This window comes from Cavia porcellus, unplaced genomic scaffold (genome assembly GCF_034190915.1).
Source record: "Cavia porcellus strain 051 isolate PalLab524CR breed Dunkin Hartley unplaced genomic scaffold, mCavPor4.1 scaffold_28, whole genome shotgun sequence".
NCBI lineage: Eukaryota > Metazoa > Chordata > Mammalia > Rodentia > Caviidae > Cavia > Cavia porcellus.
This window is the reverse complement of record NW_026947511.1, coordinates 28863243-28882619: the sequence shown is the minus strand read 5'-3', so window position 1 is coordinate 28882619 and position 19377 is coordinate 28863243. Positions and strand designations below refer to the sequence as shown.

Here is a 19377-nt window from a genome sequence, read left to right as displayed (position 1 = left end):
ATAACAGTATGCAGTGTAGCATCTAATGGGGAAATCTCCTTCGGAAGGTGGTAGCCATTGTTAATTCACTGTTATCTTGTTTCGAAACCCTGGATCATTCTCATTGTTTTGTTTGGCTGGGTTTTATTCTGTTTTACCTTGCTTGATTTTATTATATCTGATGGCATGGGCAGCTATTTTGAAGATAACAAGATACATTATGGTAGCTAATTTGGGTTTACTATTATTTTGTTTTAAAGTCCTGTATTGCATTCATTATTTTGTTTTTATTGGTTCTATTCTGTTTGTTTTGTTTGATTTTATTATGTCTGATGGTATTATGTCTGATGGTATAGGCACCTATTTGGAAGACAACAAGAGGCATTACAGTAGCCATTGTTGATTTCCTATTACCTTGTTTTGAAGTCCTGTGTCATACTGTCCTATTTTGATTGGCTTTATTGTTTTGTTTCACTTGGTTTTTATTCTAAAATAAAAAATTTCAAAACAAGCAGAATACACAGGCAAGAGAGATCATGACAACTTCAGGGGACCTAATATGTCTAGGTAGAAACTAGAGGTCATTTTTCAAGAGCAGAGCTGGAGGCCAACCTTCACCAGCCAGAGCACAGGAGATGCCCAGAGAGGGTGGGGCAGGAGGGGGGAGGTGCCAGTCTGGGCACAGGTGCCAAGATGGGGTTAGGTGTGCAAGTAGGTCACTTGGGGAGCAGCCTTGAAAACAAAGAAGGAGGAAGCCCTCCAGACCACAACAGGGGTGCAAAGTCTTCCAAGGTAGAACATAGAGGCCAAGTCTCAAATTGGGGCAGCTCGAGACCCTGCCAGGGCACAGGATGGAGGGCAGAAACAGGGCCCTATCCCCTGTGTGCCCAGGGCTGGCTCAGGCCGCCCACATGGGATAGGTGTATGGTTCATATACTGTGTCAACTTGAGAAGTTTAGAAGTTTAACAGACTCAACAAGGAGTCAAGATCCTTACTTTGTAAAACCAGGACAGTAGGACAGGGAAGAGCAGGGTTCTGCACAAACAAGGTGTTGGATGGGAAGGTGCTCCCTGTGGCAGGTGCTCCTGGCAGCACCTCTGAAGGGCACCGCAGGGAGGACACAGAGGGGCTTTGGGGCTCCTGGGAAACTTCTCATGCAAGGTCCCTACTGTGCCAAGGCCCTGCTGCACTGCTACCACGGTCCCTCTCCTGGTCGTTCTTCGTGGAAAGCCAGCTGGAGCCCCTTTTCCATAGGATGCAACCCAAGAATCTCTAAGTATGACCTGCACAGAATCAGTGTTTGAAGATGCACTGTGAACCATCGTCCACAAATTTTTATTCAGAAGTATCCCCCACTGTAAAGCTATAGATATGTCTTGACAGATGTCTGAGTTACACAGATGTTTGCATTTGCAAAATGTCCCATTTTGCTTCACACACTTTTCCTAGATATACATCTCCCACACTCCAGTGAGAATTAGCTTGTTACCTTATTAAAATAGGGGCTCAGCAGGCAGCCTTGGGCATCCAGTGTGAGATGACCAGGCATGCTCTGGGATGTGAAAGAGGAAAGAGGTCTGAAAAATCCCTCGAACTGTTTAAGATTCAGAAGTGCCACAGGTCCTTCTCAGGGCCCTGAAGGAGCAAGGACCCAACTGTGTCAATTCTATAAGGTCTGCCTCACCCTAAACAGAAATCAGCAGGCATATTTCACATTGAAGCTGCTTTTAATGCTCAAAAGCGCTATACAAAAAAAAAAAAAAAAAATCATGAATGATTCCTCACAACACCCTTGTGAGGTAGGTAGGCAAGTATTATTCTCCCATTTTACAGATGGGGAAACTGAGGCAGAGAGGTGAAGTGATTGGCCAGTGGTCCCAGCACAGCTGAAAGTCAGAGCCAAGCATGAGAACACAAAGGATCCCTCCCAGTTCACCCCTGATCTGACTCTTCAGCTAGACCTTGTCTGCAAAGAAACTGAAGCCTCTGAATACACACAATAGAAACCGGCTGAAAAGGCAGGGGCAAGACATACAGTAGTTTTGCAAAACTCGACCTACGAGGATCGATATTCTTCAACACTGGGTAGATGTGAATGGCTTAGGCCTCTTCTGCCCCTTTCAAAGATCAAAAACTGACACACCCTTCTGTCCTGTTGCTGTTGTTTTAGGTTTTTGAGACAGGATCTCGCTAGGTAGTGCAGGCTGGCCTTGAACTCACTACATAGCCCAGGCTGGCCTCAAAGTTTCAATGATCCTCCTGCCTCAGCCTCCAGAGTGCTAAGGTTACAGATGGGCTCCACCACACCTGACTACATCCTTCTGTCTTTCTGCAGAACTGCATGAGCCCAACTAGCGAGGTTTCCCGGACCCCAGGAGCCAGGTGGGCAGACGGGCTACTTACTGTCCAGGCCTGGGGTTTCAGCAAGCAGCAGCCCTGGCCTAAATGGCAGCTGCAGGGCCCGTCTCCTGCCCCTTTCCACAGCCCTCCCACCTATGGACAGAGGTGACCCAAGAACCCGTAACTGAGCGGGCTGGCCTTTATGCTCCCCCAGGGATCCAGCTCATTCATCCTCCGATCCCTCACAGGGCTGGCCTGGAACCCAGGGGACACCGCCCCATGCCATCCTTGGCCCCAACTCTCACGTTCACTGCTCGCAAGCGCCACCCCAACAACCACCCTTGAGTCAGTCATCCTTCAGGTCCTGCTGGGGGTGCGGGGGGGTGAGCGGGAAAGGTGGACTGCCTGGCCCTTGGTCCAAGTTCCAGGGCAACGTGAGCTCTTCCTCCATAGTGCTGTGTCAGCCTCCAAAAGCGCTTTCTAAATCCCCAAGAAGGGTCCCCTGATGTTTCCAGCTCCCCAGAGACCTCCACATCCTGCCAGCCCAGGGGAAGGGGACAGGGGACAGGAGGGAGAGGCCAAGGCCAGCCCCTGGTCATGGAGGTTGTCCTTGCAGTCTCCCTGGCTGGAGACGGAGCTGAGAGACACTGGCTGAAGCTGCCTCTAAGGTAATCAATCCCGCCGTCCACCCCAGGCAGCTGGGTTCCCCAGGGCAGGGCTCAGGGAGCAAAAAGAGGAGCGGGAGGTGGGCAGCCAGAGGGAAGGGAACTGATGCTGGCTGGGCCATGAGAACATCTGAGGGGGAAGAGGAGGAGAGAAGTGACGATCGGCTGCTTGACAGTTTGGGGCACACGTTTGCTGGAAGCCAAACAGCTGTCTGCAAGGTGCCCACACCAGGTCTCCTGGAAGAGTCCACGGGCCTCTGAGAGGCTGTGCCAACTGCGAATCCAGGACAAAGTTCTTCCAAAAGGCACCCTGCCCTGCCCTGCCATTCCAGGAAGCCTGAAGTCGCTTCTGCAAGGCAGGTTCCCAGCAAAGAGGATCTGAGGAGGGGCAGGAGGAAGCCCCTACAGGAAGTCCCTGCTGGCCGAGGGCTCAGGCCCCGGGCTCTGCTCCTGCCACCGGTGCCGCAGCCTGGAGAAGGGCTGGTCCTCTGTGCTCTCCAGCTCAGGGAAGCCCAGCTGGTTGAGGATCTCATAGACTCCGGCCTTGGATGCCACCTGGAGAGGGACGACAGAGGTGGGGCAGCATTTCAGCAGAGGGTGCCACCAAGTGCATTCCAGCCACTCCAACTCCACCCTTGAGCTGACGCCAACACTATTTATTTCATCTCTGCACCACTGAGGAGGTCAGCAGGCTCCTGGGGACCACCAGCCTGTCAAGTCACAGCTGGGAGAAGGTGGGGTGGGCACTACAGCCTTTGCCCTCAGCCCTCACCAGGCACAGGTGAGGACCGGAAAGAACAGGCATAAAGTGCCCAGGCCAGTAATGGCCTCCCTTGGAGTAGGTAGGGCCTTCATACTGAGCTACATCCACAGCATTTTTTTGTTTTCTTTTTTTTTGTCTTTTTCCTTTTTATTGGTACCAGGAATCGAACTCGCGACTGCCTGCTTGCAAGGCAGGCACTTATGCCGCTGAGCTAAATCCCCAGCCCCCACACAGCACTTTTTTAATTTAAATTTTTTTTTTTTTTTATGTTGATACAGGGCCTAAGTTTCCCAGGCTGGGCTCAAACTTGGAATCTTCCTGCCTCAGCCTCCCCGCAATGCTGAGATTACAGGTACACACCACAATGCCCAGGTCATCCGTCTGCCTGCCAAGTGCAGGTGGCGGGCTGACGACCCATAGCTGAATGAGATGCAATCATGAAGAATAGCACTGTTCCCCCTCCACAGGATTACCTGTCACCTGGGTCCCAGCAAGAGGCCCCCAACCTCTTGGGGCCCACATCCCGGGACACATCACTCTCAGCCTCCGCCTCTCACCTCCTGCATCCAGGCGCTGAAGGGCCTCTGCCAGGAGCGCGCTTCCTCCAGGTGGAGGTAGGCATTGAAGAGGATCAAGCAGATGTAGCGCTCCAGGTACTGCACGCTGCGAAGCTGCAACCTCTGCGCCTCCTGCTCGTCTTTGGCAGCCTTCGCCTGGAGGACAGAACAGGGTGGGGTCAGCACGGGGTCCTCGCTGCCCCCAGACTCACACACCCCACTGTCCTGAGTACGGGCCTGCCCAGGCCACAGGCAAAGCCATTGCCCTTGCCAGCTCTAGCATCAGACAGCAGCTGCCTACCGACAGGAAGCAGGCACTTGGCTGCCCTGGCTCCATTTCCTCACCGGCACTGTGGCTGCTGTCCTGTTCCCAAGGGGTGGCCAGACGAGGCCACACTCTCCACAGGGAGACTCTGCGGCCCCCAAGCGGGGCAAGGCCCTTCAGAGGCAGGCCCACTGTAACTGCTAAGGAAGACCCTTTGCCAGCTCTTGATACCCCTGGAGGGACATCTCTGTGGTCCCGCGGCTCCCAGGCTGGAGGGAAGCCTGGAGCTCCTCGATGTCCCTGCATCGTTTCCCTCAGGGAGGGTTGGGAGGGCTGACTCACTCCTGACCTGGTGCAGCTGCCTGCAGCAGGCCCCCTCCGCTCCCCCCTCAGCCTGGGCTCGCCGGAAGGAGAAGGCCCCCTGTACCCTGCCTGACCTTGACTGTTTTGCAAACGGTGGGTATCAGAGGTGAAGGGGTGAACAGATGGCCTTGGAACCTCCGCTCTCATGCTCTCCAAGGCTGGGGGCGGATAAATGACTGAGAAAGGCCCTGGGAGCAAGAGACAGACGAAGCAGCTGGGTTAGGAAGCCCAGGTGCCCCGCCAAGTGAGGCCATGTGGGACTCGGCTTTGGCAGCAACAACTCTAATCCCTTCTGTGAGAATGGCCTAGGCCATATGCAGGGGACGACAGCAAAGCCTACCAGACACAGGGTTCGCAGAGTGTGTGTTCAGGGGCCACGAAGGCCTGGTGGGCCTGGCCGGGAGAAATTTGCATGAGATGGGACAGCGCAGAGCTCAGGACAGTGCCCAAGATGTGTGAGCTGTGACCAGCTAGCCAGGCCGAGAGGAGAATGTAAGGGACATGAGAGAAACAGGGACTCAATTATGGAAGCCACTAGTGTCACCAGGAGGTTAACCCTCGGACTGGAAGACTGGGTCCACGACCTTCCTATCCATGAGAAGCATGGAAGCCTTAAAACAGAGGCCGAGGCCAACCCCAGACCAATCAGATGAGTAGGAGGCCAGGGCGCATCAGAGGCTGGTGGCCAGGGCTGAGCACCACGGCTTCAGTCAGGGGAGACGCACGCTCAGGAGGAGGGGCTGGGCGACAAGGCCTCCTCCACAGGATACTCCGCCACCATGCCAGACTCTGTGCCTGGAACCCATTGGGGATGCGCTGCCCATGTAGCCCCAGCTCCTCACCCCATAAGATGATGGCCCTAGGGGTCGGGAACTCTGGGAAGGGCACAGCAAGCCCCAGGAGCCAGGAAGGCTGATCTAACAGCTGGCTGCAGCTGGAAGGTACACAAGGCTGCCTCTGTGCGTCTCCTCCTCAGAGGATGGAAGAAAACTCTGGGGTGAGCCCCCCATGCCAGAGTTAACATGGCCCAGAGCCCTAAGAGTCAGAGATGGGGCTGGGGTGTTGCTCAGCAGGAGGGCTCTTGCCTAGCTCAGCAAGGCCTTGGGTTCCATCCCCAGCAAACAAAAAAAGAAGAATGACAGCTGGAGGGGACTGTATAGGATCTTGGGTCCCTGCCCGCCAGTTCTGTCTTTAGAGCAAAGCTCCCAGGGCTGCATGAGTGGAAGGCAACTGGGTAAGCTGCACCCCCCCCCAATCCCTAAGCAGCTCTGGGGGCCCTGGGGACAGAGGCAGGGCTGGAAGGTGGCCGGTGAGCAGTGGCAGGGGCAGTGAGGGGACCCTGGTGACACTGAAACCCAGATGGGTTCTGGTCCTGGTCCTGCTGCTAACTCTCAGTCCCCAGGTTAACGGTCCTGTGCTCCCAGGCGGTGATGCTGCCAAAGAAGCCTTGTACAGGTGACAGAAGGGCCAGAGTAGGCGGGACGATAGAGGAGGAGCATGTGGGCGGAGGAGAGGGGTACGGGGTGGGGTGCGGGTGGGAGCCAAGCTAAGGCTTCCCCACCTGTTGCAGTTGCTGTCGCTGGGGGTGTGGGGCGCAGCCACCTGCTGAAGGATGCCTGGCAGGTAGGGACCAGACACCTACTGTTTGAAGGACTGAGCAGGTGCCCTAAGCCGTTAGCTTCACTTAGAATATTAGGCAATGGCCAAAAGAAAAGGAAAAATAAAAAGATTTTCTTCTGTCCTTTCCCAAGCTGCAGTCAAAACCCTGCAGCCTAATTAGAAACATCTTCTTAGAAGGAGTAAGCATGACCCAGTGTCCCACAGAATGCCATTTGACACCACTTTCCATTGAGGACACAGGAGAAATCTCCCATGGGCATGAAAAGCCCTCAGCTCTCACTCAGCCCTGGCACTGGCCACACCAGCACTGTCCCCTCTGTGGCCCACTTCCGTGGGGATGGAGCCCTGCCTGTGCCGACAGATACGCGTGGGTTAGGATGAGGACTTGGGGTGGAGAGGCAGAGGGAGCTTCTGAGTCCTACTGACAAGGGTAGAATTATCTCTAAATTCAGACCACGGTGTTAAGAGCACGCCTGGCACCTCCAGGAGACCCCGGGGCACATCCTGCCCCATCCCAGGGCTGTGATTTCAGACAATGACCCACCTTCCTATCAGGCCTTGGCTTCCTTAAAAACATTCCATTCTCACCCTGCCCAGGAGAAGGGCAAGCCTAAGCCAGCCACCTCCTGTGCATAAAAATAGTGAAGCTGTTTCTGAGTGACCTGGCAGGCCAGGCTGTCATTATAGCTGCAGACTGAGCCCTAAAATAGAGAAGGGGCCAGGAAGGGCAGCCAGGGTTTAGGGCACTTCAGGCCTCTCACACCTCTGTCTGCTTGGCATGGGTGCCAGCCAAAGCTGCCGGTGGTGCTCTCCAGAAAGGCCCACTGAGGCACAAGCAAGGAGCTTCCCAGGCTATGGCTGAGCACATCATGTGCTGATCTGACGGCACATGTCACTTACAGATGAGGTTCAGCAGATACCCAAAGGCGCAGCTTCCTGAGCTGGGATGGCGCTCCACTCCCCAAGCTCTTCTCAGGACCCCGGCCTCTTTCACCAGTCACGCCCCGCCCTCCCAGGCCTCACGCTTCTCTACTTCTGTCCCTCCTGTCACAGGGCCCTTCCTCTCAGCCAGGTCTGCCCATGTCCAGCTTGTCCCTCAGGCCTGGGACAAGCCTCCTCTCTCCGGAAGCCTGCCCTGGGCACTCCAGCCCTAAGCCCCTTGGCCTCAGCTGCCCTCAGGATGAACCGCATCAGTCAACACTGCAGTGTGCTCCATCTTGAGGTCTGTGACGGCCCCGCCACACTGGGGTCTGTCTCCCCATACAATGATATAAACCAGGGCAGACACCAGGTTATAAGCAGATTTAACACCCCACTTCTCCCCAGTGCCCAAGAGCTTGCATTAGAAATGGGTGGGCAGCAGGTTCACAGCTGGTGAGTAGTACCGAGCCCCTAGGGCACCTCCTGCACCTGGCTTCCAGTGCACCCAGAATCTAGATTCTAGCCAGAGGCTGGAACCCGACACGCACCTCTCCACAGCAGCCTGCACACATGTTCCTGACATCAGCCAGGCCTCCCACACTCACCAGTGGGGTCCCAAACCTGCTGCCCCATCCAAGTGGCAGATCCACCCTTCCTGTTCTTTACACCAAACCCTGATCCCTCCCTCCACCAAATCAGGGAACCCCACCACTCTACTGTGGGACACCTCCAGAGGCTCCCCACTTCTTGCCTCCTTGGTCCACGCCACCCTGACCTCAGTGACAGCCCAACTCTACCTCCTGCTGTTTATTCTCAGCACGGCCCCAGAGAACAGGAGGAAATGTAAGCCAGTGCCTCTGCTCAAAATTCTGCCTAATACCCCTGATGCTTGGAACAGAGGCCGAACCTAAGCAATCCCGACTTGGCCTGCCAGGTCCGCTTCCCGCAGCCTCCAACCTCCCTTCCCTCTGGCCCCAGGCATCATTCCCACATGGGTACCACCCACTGCAGGGCCCCTGAATCTGCTATGTCCTCTGCCTGGAATGCACTTTCCCGAGGCCAGCTTGGCTCCCTGCCTCGGCTCCTTACGGTCTGCACTGACCACCTCTCTGAATACTGCAACCGCTCATCCCACCCCTTCACTGCCCACCACAGACCCGCTGCTGGCTGACACCAGGATGCTCACTTGCCTGGTGTTCACTGTGTTACTATAGCCCAGACTCGGGACGGTGTCTTCCGTTTGCATGGCATTCCAGTACCTACCACAGTGTGCGGCACTCAGCAGCTGTGTGTTAAACTGTGAAGTCGGTGATTAGCACATTCATTAACCCCAGCCTCGCAGGACACCAGGGTCACCTACATCCACCCCTCTGCTTTCCAGAAAGGGAGGCTGAGGTCAAACGGGTGACAGATCTGTCACAGTCACCCACAGCGCCAAGGGTGGAGTCTCAGCGGGAACCGGGCCTCCTGTCCACTCTTGCTAGAAATAGCCAGCTGATGGCTCATGTCCTTAAATTCCTGGACAAGGCTCAGGCTGAAGGGAAAGAGCCTCAGGGGAGAAACAGGAGCAAATGAGGCCAGGCTGAGCTTGGTGTCTCGGTGTCCAAGCTCCCCATTCCGGAAGCTTCCATGTGACCCCCACTGAGTGGCAGGCAATGCAACCTGCTGGCCTCTACTTCCAGCTGCAGGGTCCAGCTCAGAGATGGCCAGAGGATGGTTAGGTGGTCCCTAGAGCTCAGATCCCACTCTCTGCCCACCGCAGCAGCGTGTCCTCCCTGGCAGACAGGGCTGCCAGGCAAGCCACTGTACTTCCTCCAGGACCCTGCGAGCCCCTCCTCAGGCCAGGCTGGCATCAGGCCTCAGCACAGGGGGCTTCCTGCACCTGACCTGCAAGGGAAGGCAGGACCCTCAGCCCATGACGGCAACCCATTTTCCAAAGCCGTCATGTACTGTTCAGAACTTCTAACATGTGAAGGAACTAAGCCTAGCCTCTCAGCCTGCCATGCATCCACAGACCCCACTGACAGCCCTGCTGCGCCAGGCATCGAAGCTCCTGCCCAAACACAGCCCCACCCCGCAAGAGGCCACCTGCCCACCACACCCTCCCCACCCAGGACGGGGCAGCACTGGTCCTGACCAACACCCCCAAGGTGCACAGAGCAGGGGTAGTGACTTCGGGTGACAGATGGGAAAACAGACCCAGGCAGGCCACAAACAGCACCCCAGGACAACCACACCAGAGGGTGACAACAGCAAACACAGAAGTGGCCACACTTGACAGGGTGACGTGCAAGGGAAGGGAGTGAGCTGGGGTTGAGGCGGAAACTGCCCAAACCACTGAAAACTCCAAGGCTGAAGGCACTCACCTAGAAGCCAGAGGCGGTGGCACACACCTGTGGCCCCAGCTGTGAGGGGGGCCAAGGCCGGAGGACTACAAACTCAAGGTCAGCCTAGACAACTCAGCAAGGCCTATCTTAAAATGTAAAAAGAGCTGGCGATGTGGCTCAGTGGCAGAATGCCTGCCTAGTGTTGGTGACACCCTGGGTTCAATCCCTAATACCACAAACAAACAAACATAGGAAATCAAGTAAAATAATGGGGAGGGGAGGAGAGGGAAGAGAAGAGAGGGGAGGGGGAGGGAAGGGGAGAGGGGAAGGGAGGGGAGGGGAGGGAGAGGGGAGGGGAGGGGAGAGGGGAGGGGGAGGGGAGGGGGAGGGGAGGGGGAGGGGAGGGGGAGGGGAGAGGGGAGGGGAGCCATACCTATACACTGAGGGCTCACTGAGATCTGTAATTAATTAGAACAGAAAAATCCCCAGCAGGGAGGAAATGGTTCCAGCTTAGCCTGCAATGGGAAGGGAAGCAAGAGGTCTTAGCACACACACACACACACACACACACACACACACACACTCTTCATTACCCACCAGCACTCTTCTGGGCTGGGTGTGACAGAGCCGGAAGAAGTGGCCCTTCCTTCAGTCACACTTTATGTGACAGCTGGTAGCATTACAGGGCTGCCCTAATTGCACAGGCCAGGCGGCCCTGGAGACCCATTAACTATTGAAATGATGTCTCCAGAGAACCCTTCTGGAAGGCTGAGGAAGAGCCGCCCAAAGCTCAGTGCCAGAGTGTCTCACTTCGCGGTTTCCTTAGGAAGTGACCTTAGTCCTTAGGTCCCTGTGCTGATCCCCACAGCGCTTCAGTTTGTGCGGCCACTCAGCACCCAGGCAGCGGCCACGGCACAGGCAGGGCTTCCCCAACAGCCCTTCCTCTTTCTGCTTCTGCAAAACTGCCCCCTAGGCCAAGGCTGCCACTAGCAGGGAAATAAATTCAGGCGAAGTGCTGGGAGACAGGTTCTGGCCTGCCACCGGGCAGGCATCGAACTTCCTCAGCCTTGGCTTCCTCTTCGGTCAGATGATTCCTTCAAAACCCGCCCTGATCTCTTCACCTCTGAGGACCAGAGAATACAGGGTAAGAAGACAGCCTTAGAAAACTAAAAATGGACTGCTCAAGGTTCAAGCAGTACTCCTGTAAAGAGAGTGCCTCCACCCCCGCCGGTACCCTGCAGTGTCTTAGTTGCCCAGGTAATGGGCCCTGGTCCAGTTCTGGTTGCCTGTGGTTCCTAGAAGTGGATGGTCACCATAAGGCACACTGTAAGAACCAGTTCTCAATCAACAAGCCATGCTTCCTGCTTGCTTACGGCACATAAGCCCCAGAGACCAGGGTCTGAGGTTCTGGGAATGGTCTGACCAGTACCCATCAGCATAAATAAATCTGTCTTCAAATCCTCGGTGTTGTTTTGTTGTTTCTGTGTGCCATGGCACTATATTTACAAATCTCAGTCTGAGACCAAAGGACATGCTGCTTCTCTTAGCGTGGCTATTTTTACTTTAGTTATTCTCCGAACTCACTCAGGAGGGAGGCCGGGAGACACAGCAGACTGCTTTAAATACAGAGCACGAAGAATTAGCATCACTAGTCAAGGCCAAGGAAAAGTACCACTGGCATTAATGCTCCTAGTAGGGCTTCCTCTAGGAGACTGACCTTGATTTCTGTCACAAATATGTTCCCATTCCAAGCCCAACAGGAAACAATTGATTTGCGGGATGGCGTCATCCTGTGGCTGGTGGCCATCTTGGGTTCTCCTCACCCCGAGCCTGGCCTTCTCACATCCACCCCAAACCTCACAAAGCACCTTAATTCAAAAGGCTTTCTTCCTCTCTTCTGTTGTTTTCTGTTTGAGGCAATTTTTAAAGTTTTCTGAGCATTCTGGCTCCCTCACACACATGGGCCGGATGACCAGGCCTTGATCTAACCTCACCAACACCACAGAACATGGAAGAGTTACAACAGTGGGCTGCGCCCCCGGGGCCAAGTAGCCTGAGACAGGCTGAGAACAGCCAAGGCTGTCACACAAGCCACAGCCTTCCCAACGGAAAACAGTGTGCAGCTTTAGTGCCACCACCTCTCAGGCTGGCTCTGGGGTGTGAAGATGGTACAACCACGTGGGCCTGGAACCCTGGCAAGTCCAGCCTGACCTTCCTCCCTGTCCACCCTGTCTTCCCTGTCCTGCTCCAGTCACCCAGACCCTCCTCACCCAGAGACTCCAACTGCAGCCGAGCCTGAAGGCCTGTCAGGCAATCCAGTGCCTTTTCCTGGGGTTTAGACAAGCACCTCCCAAACCAACCCAGCCTCGGTCCAATACGACAGGAAATCTAAGAAAGATTCACGCACCTGCCTTTTAGACCCACTGCACTCCAGGGAGGTCTCTATTTCTGGAATTGCTGCCATTAATTAATGCAGAGGGAATGAGGAACTGGCAGATCACTATTCTGCAAGTTGCAAGTGAAATAATCCAAGCAACGCGTGCCACAGATGCCACAGCAAGGGAGGTGACAGGACCTCCAGGCCTGGATGGCAGCACATAGCACCACCCATAACTGTTCTGGCCAAAGGCTAAGCCAGAAAGTGACCAAGCTGTGACTCCAGCACTTCATAGGAGGTGCAGGCTAACAACCCTGGGCACGTGGCTGAGACTCTCAAGTCAAGGGTAACGTGGGCAGGTGATGACATATGTGGGCTGGGAGTGAGGGCCTTTGCGTCTCATCCCAAGTCATGCAGGACCTTCAGCAACCCGCCCTCTCTCCAAGCCCCACTCTTATCTATAAACAGATGAGCCAGACTCCAGATCCTGAGGCCCCAAGGGGCACTCTAAAGCTAGGAGGCAAAAGCAGAGGACACTGGCCTGACGCACATCCTGAGCCAGCCATGCCCTGTGCACACAGCCATCACACCGGCCCTTGGAGGAAATGGGGGTCCAGCCCGGCAGGTGAGGACGCGGGCTGTCAGAGGCAGAAGACACTGCATCAGAACCCAGCTCCCTCCAACACCCCTGTCCGTATTCCTCCACCTGTCAGCCTCCTCCTTCCCATCTGCCTGTGGCTTGGCATGGGCTGCCAGCCACAATGAAGTCCATTCCAATGTCCACTCTGACCCCACGTGTGTAGAGCAGAGAAACGGTTTTTGTATTGTAGAGATGCTCAACAGAGCCCCTCCTGCGCATGTGTGTGCAGAGCTGACGGGAGGCCCCTCCTATCCTGGAAGCAGCTGGGACAGCTCAGATCACCATGACCTCAGGGCAGGACACAGGCCACACCAGGACAGGCCAGGACACCTGGGGAACCTTGGAAGAGGCTTTCTGCCTTTCTGCCTAAAGCACCCAGCAATCTGGTCACCAAGAGCTGCGATCCTCAAACCCAGGCCCTGGGGGTAGGAGGGTGCACAGGAAATCAGAAATCTTTTCAAGGTTGCCCTCTATCTGAGATGACACTCTCCTAGTTTTTCTGCCACTAAAACAGCCTTTCTTTTATAAAATGCCAACCGTATTAGGTAGTAGTCGGGGTTTTAAATTTTTGTTTCCCTCCTGTCTTTAAAAGACGTGTTGAACAAAATCACACACTGACAACCCTGGAAAGGGCCTTCCCTTTCCTTAAGATTGCTCTGTGGAACCCAAGGACTGGACGAGCAGCCTGTCAGATGCTGCCCGCTCTCCACTGCATGCCCACGAGTCTGCGGCTGGATGAGCTCTAATCCACGCTGCTCAGTCACCCACCACCAGAGCCGTGAAACAGGACCCCCCGGCCTCCTGAGAATGGTGGTCCCAGAAGTAAAGGAAAGCCTCAAGAAGAGGACCCCCTGAATGATCCCATCCCAGTGTCAGGTCTGCTGTCTTAACAAGCCCCAGCCCGATAGCTGTCGCAGGAGCAAAACCACCCAATGCACCGCAGAGGGGTCACTGCTGGTGACATTCACAGACCAGCAGGACATCGACATGAGGCTAGCCCAAGGACACTGGGCCTTTATCCTGCCTGGCTTCCCGGGGGCTTAAGCCCCAAAGTAGTCTTGACTGAGACTCAAACCTGAGGTACGACAGAAAACTAGCAGCATCTCCCAGGAACATGATGCCCCCGCCTGGCTGGAAAATCTATCCTTCCTTCCTGCTGGGCCCCCAGCCTGGGGAAGGGGGGACTAACAGCTTCCTGAGGCAGTGCTGGGGACACTGCTGTGCTCTGGGCCATGCAAATGACCTCCATCTGAGCCAGGGCAGGGGCTAGGTGGAACCTTCCAGTCTGGACACCAGGATGAACGTGCCTCTACCCCCGACTCTGCCTCACTCTAATGGGCAAAATGATAGTCACAGCAGTATTTGAGGTATTTTTGAGGTATTTGACCCCAACCTATCAGCAATCACACCTGTGCAATGAAGTCACCATAAAAACCCGAGAGCTCATCCTGGTAGGTGATGCACCCGGAGAGCGCCCGGAGGTTCTGCATCCCTCCTCCAGGACCTTGCCCTGCACATCTCTCCTGCATCCTTTGAAATATTCTTTATGACAACCCAGTAAGCTAAGTGTTTCCTGAGTCCTGTGAGCAACTAAAGCAAATTAACTGAACCTCAGGACGAGATTACAGGGGCCCCCATTGAGAGTCTCCTGATCAGAAGCATCAGTAAAAACCTCCTGGGGCTTGCAGCTGGTATCTGAAGGGTGGGGGGTACTGTTTTGGGGACAGAACCCCCAGCCTGGGAAGGTAGGATGCCACCACCAGATGTGTCCAGAACTGAACTGGAGTGAGGGAGCCCCAGCACCTGCGAGCTACAGCTGCAAGCTTGCACGGTAGGTGGGGAGAAGCCCCCACGTATGCCGAGGTCACAGGGGTCTTGTGTGGACTGTGGAGGTGTGAGCACACAGAAGAAACACCAGCCGATATGTTTCCTATCACACAGGCAGACCCCAAGGTAAGTGGCAACGAGGCCACATACCACACGGACACAAAGGTTCACCACACACAGGGCCAAGAAAAGGGAACGACCCAAATGACCCTGCAAGAGAGAAGCTGAACACAGCGTGTTACATCCATCCAGTAGACTATTAAGTCAGCAAAAAAAAAGGGGGGGGATGAGGTATTAATGAACCCCCAACAGATGAATCTTTAAAACACAATGCCAAGGCCACGTATTATATAATTCTGCTTATATGAACTGATTCACTATGTGTTGCGGTCTCCATAAACAGCCAAGCAGAATAGGAAAATCCATGGAGATTGAAAGATTTGCAGTTGTTGGAGGCTGGGGGAAAGGAAATGACTGTTGAAAGATCTGAGGTTTCTTTTCGGGGTGATGAAAATGTTCGGGGTGATGGCTGTACCACTATTCACTAAAACCCGCAAAAGTATGTAACTTTTACTTTTGCAGTATTGGGATCCCATCCAGGGTCTTGCACATGCTAGGCAAGTGTTCTACCATCAAGCAACACCCCCAACCCTGTATATATTTTTCGCTTGTTTGTTTTGTTTTATTTTTTGAGACAGAGTCTTTAAAAATAGTAGCATAGTTCAGGCTGATTTCAAGTTCACTACATAGCCCAGTGGGTCTCAGATTCATGGCAGTCCTCCTGCCTCAGCCTCCTCAGTGCTGGGACTTCAGGTGTGTGCCACCAGGCCCGGCTAGCCTTGTATACTTTAAAGAAGTGGAATGTGAGTCTCATCTCAATAAAGCTGTCAGAGTTTACTCAGGATAAAACACTAGCACCACAGGGCCCCAGCCCAGAGCATCAGCATGTGGGATCCATTAGTATCCAGATCTGGCATCAGAAACACTGCCACAGGCTCAGCACTGGGGACACACACACTCCATGCCAAATCCACCAGAGAAGTCTCGGGCGCACTGAAGCTGGGGACCCTTGCATAAGTCTGTGGTTCTCAACCCTGGAAGTACACTGGCGTCACTATTTATTTTGGGGGCCTTTTGTTTGTTTGTTTTTGTTTTATTTTGTTTTGTTTTTGGGACAGGGTCTCACTGAGTAGTCCAGGCTGGCTTTGAACTCACTATGGAACCCAGGCTGGCCTTGAACTCATAGTGATCCTCCTGCCTCAGCCTACCTAGTACTGAGATTCCTGTGTGTGCCACCACACCCACCCACGACAACTTTAAAAACAAGACCCAGACACGGCCCCACAGCAGACCCGCTCAGACTCTGGGAATGGAAGTAGGCAGGAGACGCCCTGAAGCGCCCATATTAACCTCATGCCCAGGCAGGATGAGAGCGCAGCACTAGGAGCCATCTCAGGCCCTCCGCACTTAAATTTGACCCAAAGTCAGCTCCCAGGGCCATCTTGTGGCCATGCTGGGTACTACACAAATTTGGCTTCCAGATCTGTGGGGCAAGTCTCTGCACCACCCTGGCCTGGAAAACAGACTGGGTGGCCTAGTGGGAGCTGCGGGAGTCCTCAACTGCTTCAGCCTCCTCCCTTCTCACTACAACACTCTACACTCGGAAGACAGAGCAGCCACAGCCCCTGCCATACTACCCCCACCTTCCTCCCCTGCCAACAAAGTAGGGACAGCTGAGCCTCCAACCTCACCTCTGATTTCCTCTGACGAAACTGCAGGTACCAGGCCGCCTTCATGCCCTAAACTCACTCAGCCTCCTGGCCTTTGCACCTGTGGCCCCTCCTGCCTGGACAGCCTCCCTGCTCTCACGCTACCAGGACTGTTCCAGGCCAGCTCCATAGGGGAGACACACACACACACACCAGCTCAAGCCTGCAGCACTCCTGCTCCACACTATGCACAGCACACTGGACATTCAAGGCTGCACAGTGCACAGGGAGGAAGGGCCGTTTAGCTGTGGGATGCAGAGAAGAGGCTCTCCCAGGGCCTGGCCAGCCTGGGCAGCCTGGGCAGCCTGGGCAGGACGTGGGTGATGGTGCTTTGAAGCACCTTTCCACTTCCTGGGCCTCGGGCTACAGACAACAGGAAGCCTAGGTTCTTTACTCTCCCGGCTCCATGCTGCCACCTGGTGGTAGCACACTAGACCATTGTGAGCAGGACCCATCATTCTCTACGTAAAACTATCTTTTTGAATGCACAAAGCTCGGAGTCACCTTCCCCTCTCCACATAGAGCCGCTTTTCAGTAGACAAACTCCTACCTCAGCTGACCTCTAATCTTGGATACAGTCTGGCCCACATGCCTTGCCCATCTCCAGCCAGGTACCACCCTTTGCCACAAGCTGGTCGGATCCCTGACCCTGAGCAAAGGCTGCCGGGATGCATCATTCTGCAACGTGTGTCCAGCTGCTCACAGCACAGGCTGGCTGGGGGCAGCCTGCCTTCCTGCAAGGGCCACAGGCAAAGCTGTCCTGAGAATCACTGGCCAGCAGCAGAGAACACAGGCGGGCACACACTGCCCTCTCTCAGCACCCTTAGAGCGCTCGCCCTACCCAGAACTCCCATGGTACCCCCTCTATGACACCAGCCCCCCTGAATCCACAGGGCCAGGGAAAAGCAGAAGTGGGCAGGTCAGCTGCTCCACTCCCAGACCTGAAACACAAACTGCAAGGGCCACGATAACTTGTGATGGCACAGGGGAGGGGACAAAGGTGACAGAGAAGAGAACACTAGGGACCAAGGCAAACAATAGAACACGCTCTTTCAGACTGGCCTCAAATCCCAGATTCTAACTTGGAATCCAGACTTACGAAAATCGTATTTTTACAACTGAGTCAAAAAACAAATTTTTTTTTTTTTTGTCTTTTTCCTTTTTACCGGTACCAGGGATCGAACTCACGACTACCTGCTTCCAAGGCAGGTGCAAAACAAATTTTAACTGAGCAAATTTGAAAAGTCCAAATGGAGCCAGGCCAGTTCCTGTGGACATGGCAGCATCATCTACCATGTGTGATACAGAACCGCATCCCTGCCAACTGCCCATCAGCTGGTCCAAGCCTGAGGCCCCAGCAACCCCCCGGACTCGTGCACCCTGGGTTCCCATGATCTACCAACTAGGGGGTACCACCTGGCACCAGGGGGCCCTCAGATGTTCACAGCTGAGACTGGCCCCTTCCTTGCTTGGTCCCAAGGCCACAGCACGTATGAAGCAGTTTGCAGCACACCTGCACACATCATGCACAGAATCAGGCGGGAGTGGCTTGGGCTGAGAATATTTCCATTTCAGGGATCACCTCCACCTCCCGGAGGTAGAAGGTAACCAAGTGCAACCAGAGGGCCAACCGCGGCCTGGGCGGAGCACACCTGGAATGCAGCTGGGCAGCTCGGGCTCACCTGGCGGTAGGTGCAGATGATGAGCTCCCGCAGGTGGTAGTGCATGGGCGTCATGGTCTCGCTGACCGTGTCCAGGGCTGCGTCCACCTCCTTCTTTATGCGGTGCCCATCGGGCAGCAGCTGTACCACGTTCATCACTACCTAGAGCCAGAGGATGGGGGATAAGTAGCCAGGAAGCCCTCGGCGGGCAGCAAGAGGGAAGAGGGCTCCTGGACACCTCTCGGGCTGGGCTCCCAAAGTGCTTTTCATCTCACCCCTTTTACTGGCGATGCACAGACGTTTCCAGTTGCACACAATTTTAATGTGAAATTGAAAATCTTAACAACTGCTACCATTCTTTTTCAATTATTCCAGTAACTTTGAAACCTCCAATCTGGAGACAAATCTTCCCAACAGGGGTATCAAGGGCTAATACTGCTGGGTGTGGGTAACCTGTGGCCTAAATCCTGTTCAGCTCATACTCTATCTCCACATCTGCTACACCCTCACGTTTCTAGTCTTTCACAGTACCCTACCAAAACGACCAGGAAAACAGGGCCCCTTGACCAGGCGTCAGTCCGTACGCAGTCCTGCCAGGGGACCAGGTGTTAGGAGTGCAGATTCTCCTACTATGCAGCTCAGCAATGGCTTCAAGTTCAAGGCATAATAAACAACCGCCATCTCCTGTGCTTTGTGCCGTGGGATATGAGAACCAGCCCAGCGCCGTGAGCTGTGAGGCGCTTACTCCTCGGTAGAAGGCTGATTTCAGATGAACCCCACCCTAAGCAAGCAGTGGCTGCAACATGCATGCCCCCGGGTAGGGGAGGTGAGATGTGTGACCAGGCCATGCTGAGGCCTTCCCAGCGCTCCTCCCATCCCATGGCAGCCCCAGACACTGTGGGGAACCCCAGCTCTAGTCAACCCAGCATGGACACACCCATCTGATATCAGCGCCCCTGGGAAAAGAGGCCTGAGTGGTCACCGGGGCAGGGCTCTTCCCCACCCTCCCAATACGGCCCTCTGAATCCGTTTACCCTGCACTCCACAGCCCCACTAGGGACCCCTCCCTGCTCTCCCTACGGTCAGAGAGGTCTTAAAAAGTATAAACCTGAGCATGCCACTGCTGTCATTCACGGGCATCGGTCTCCCAATGGTGACCACGCACTCCACATAAAACCCAAACCTTCACTGGTTCTACAGGCCCTAGAATCGCCTTGCCCCTGGGCTCTCCCACACCCTCTCCTTTCCACAGCCCACAGCCCACAGGCATCTTTTCATCCTGACCTGGCCCTCACATCTGCA

At 54.8% G+C, this 19377-nt stretch overlaps 1 protein-coding gene across 3 annotated transcripts in view; it reads right to left on the bottom strand.

The window, feature by feature from the left end:
* Positions 1-1279: 1279 nt before the first annotated feature.
* The window catches only part of Pald1 (phosphatase domain containing paladin 1), a 68786-nt gene continuing 50688 nt past the window's right edge, over positions 1280-19377 (bottom strand). For all 3 annotated transcript variants that reach the window (XM_063238620.1, XM_063238619.1, XM_005005312.3), the window contains exons 18-20: positions 18097-18237; positions 4306-4461; positions 1280-3540 (exon numbers count right to left, since the gene is read on the bottom strand). In XM_063238620.1, coding sequence (XP_063094690.1) covers positions 3388-3540; positions 4306-4461; positions 18097-18237 — 450 coding nt within the window. In that variant the 3' untranslated portion in view covers positions 1280-3387. The remainder of the gene's footprint in view (positions 3541-4305; positions 4462-18096; positions 18238-19377) is intronic.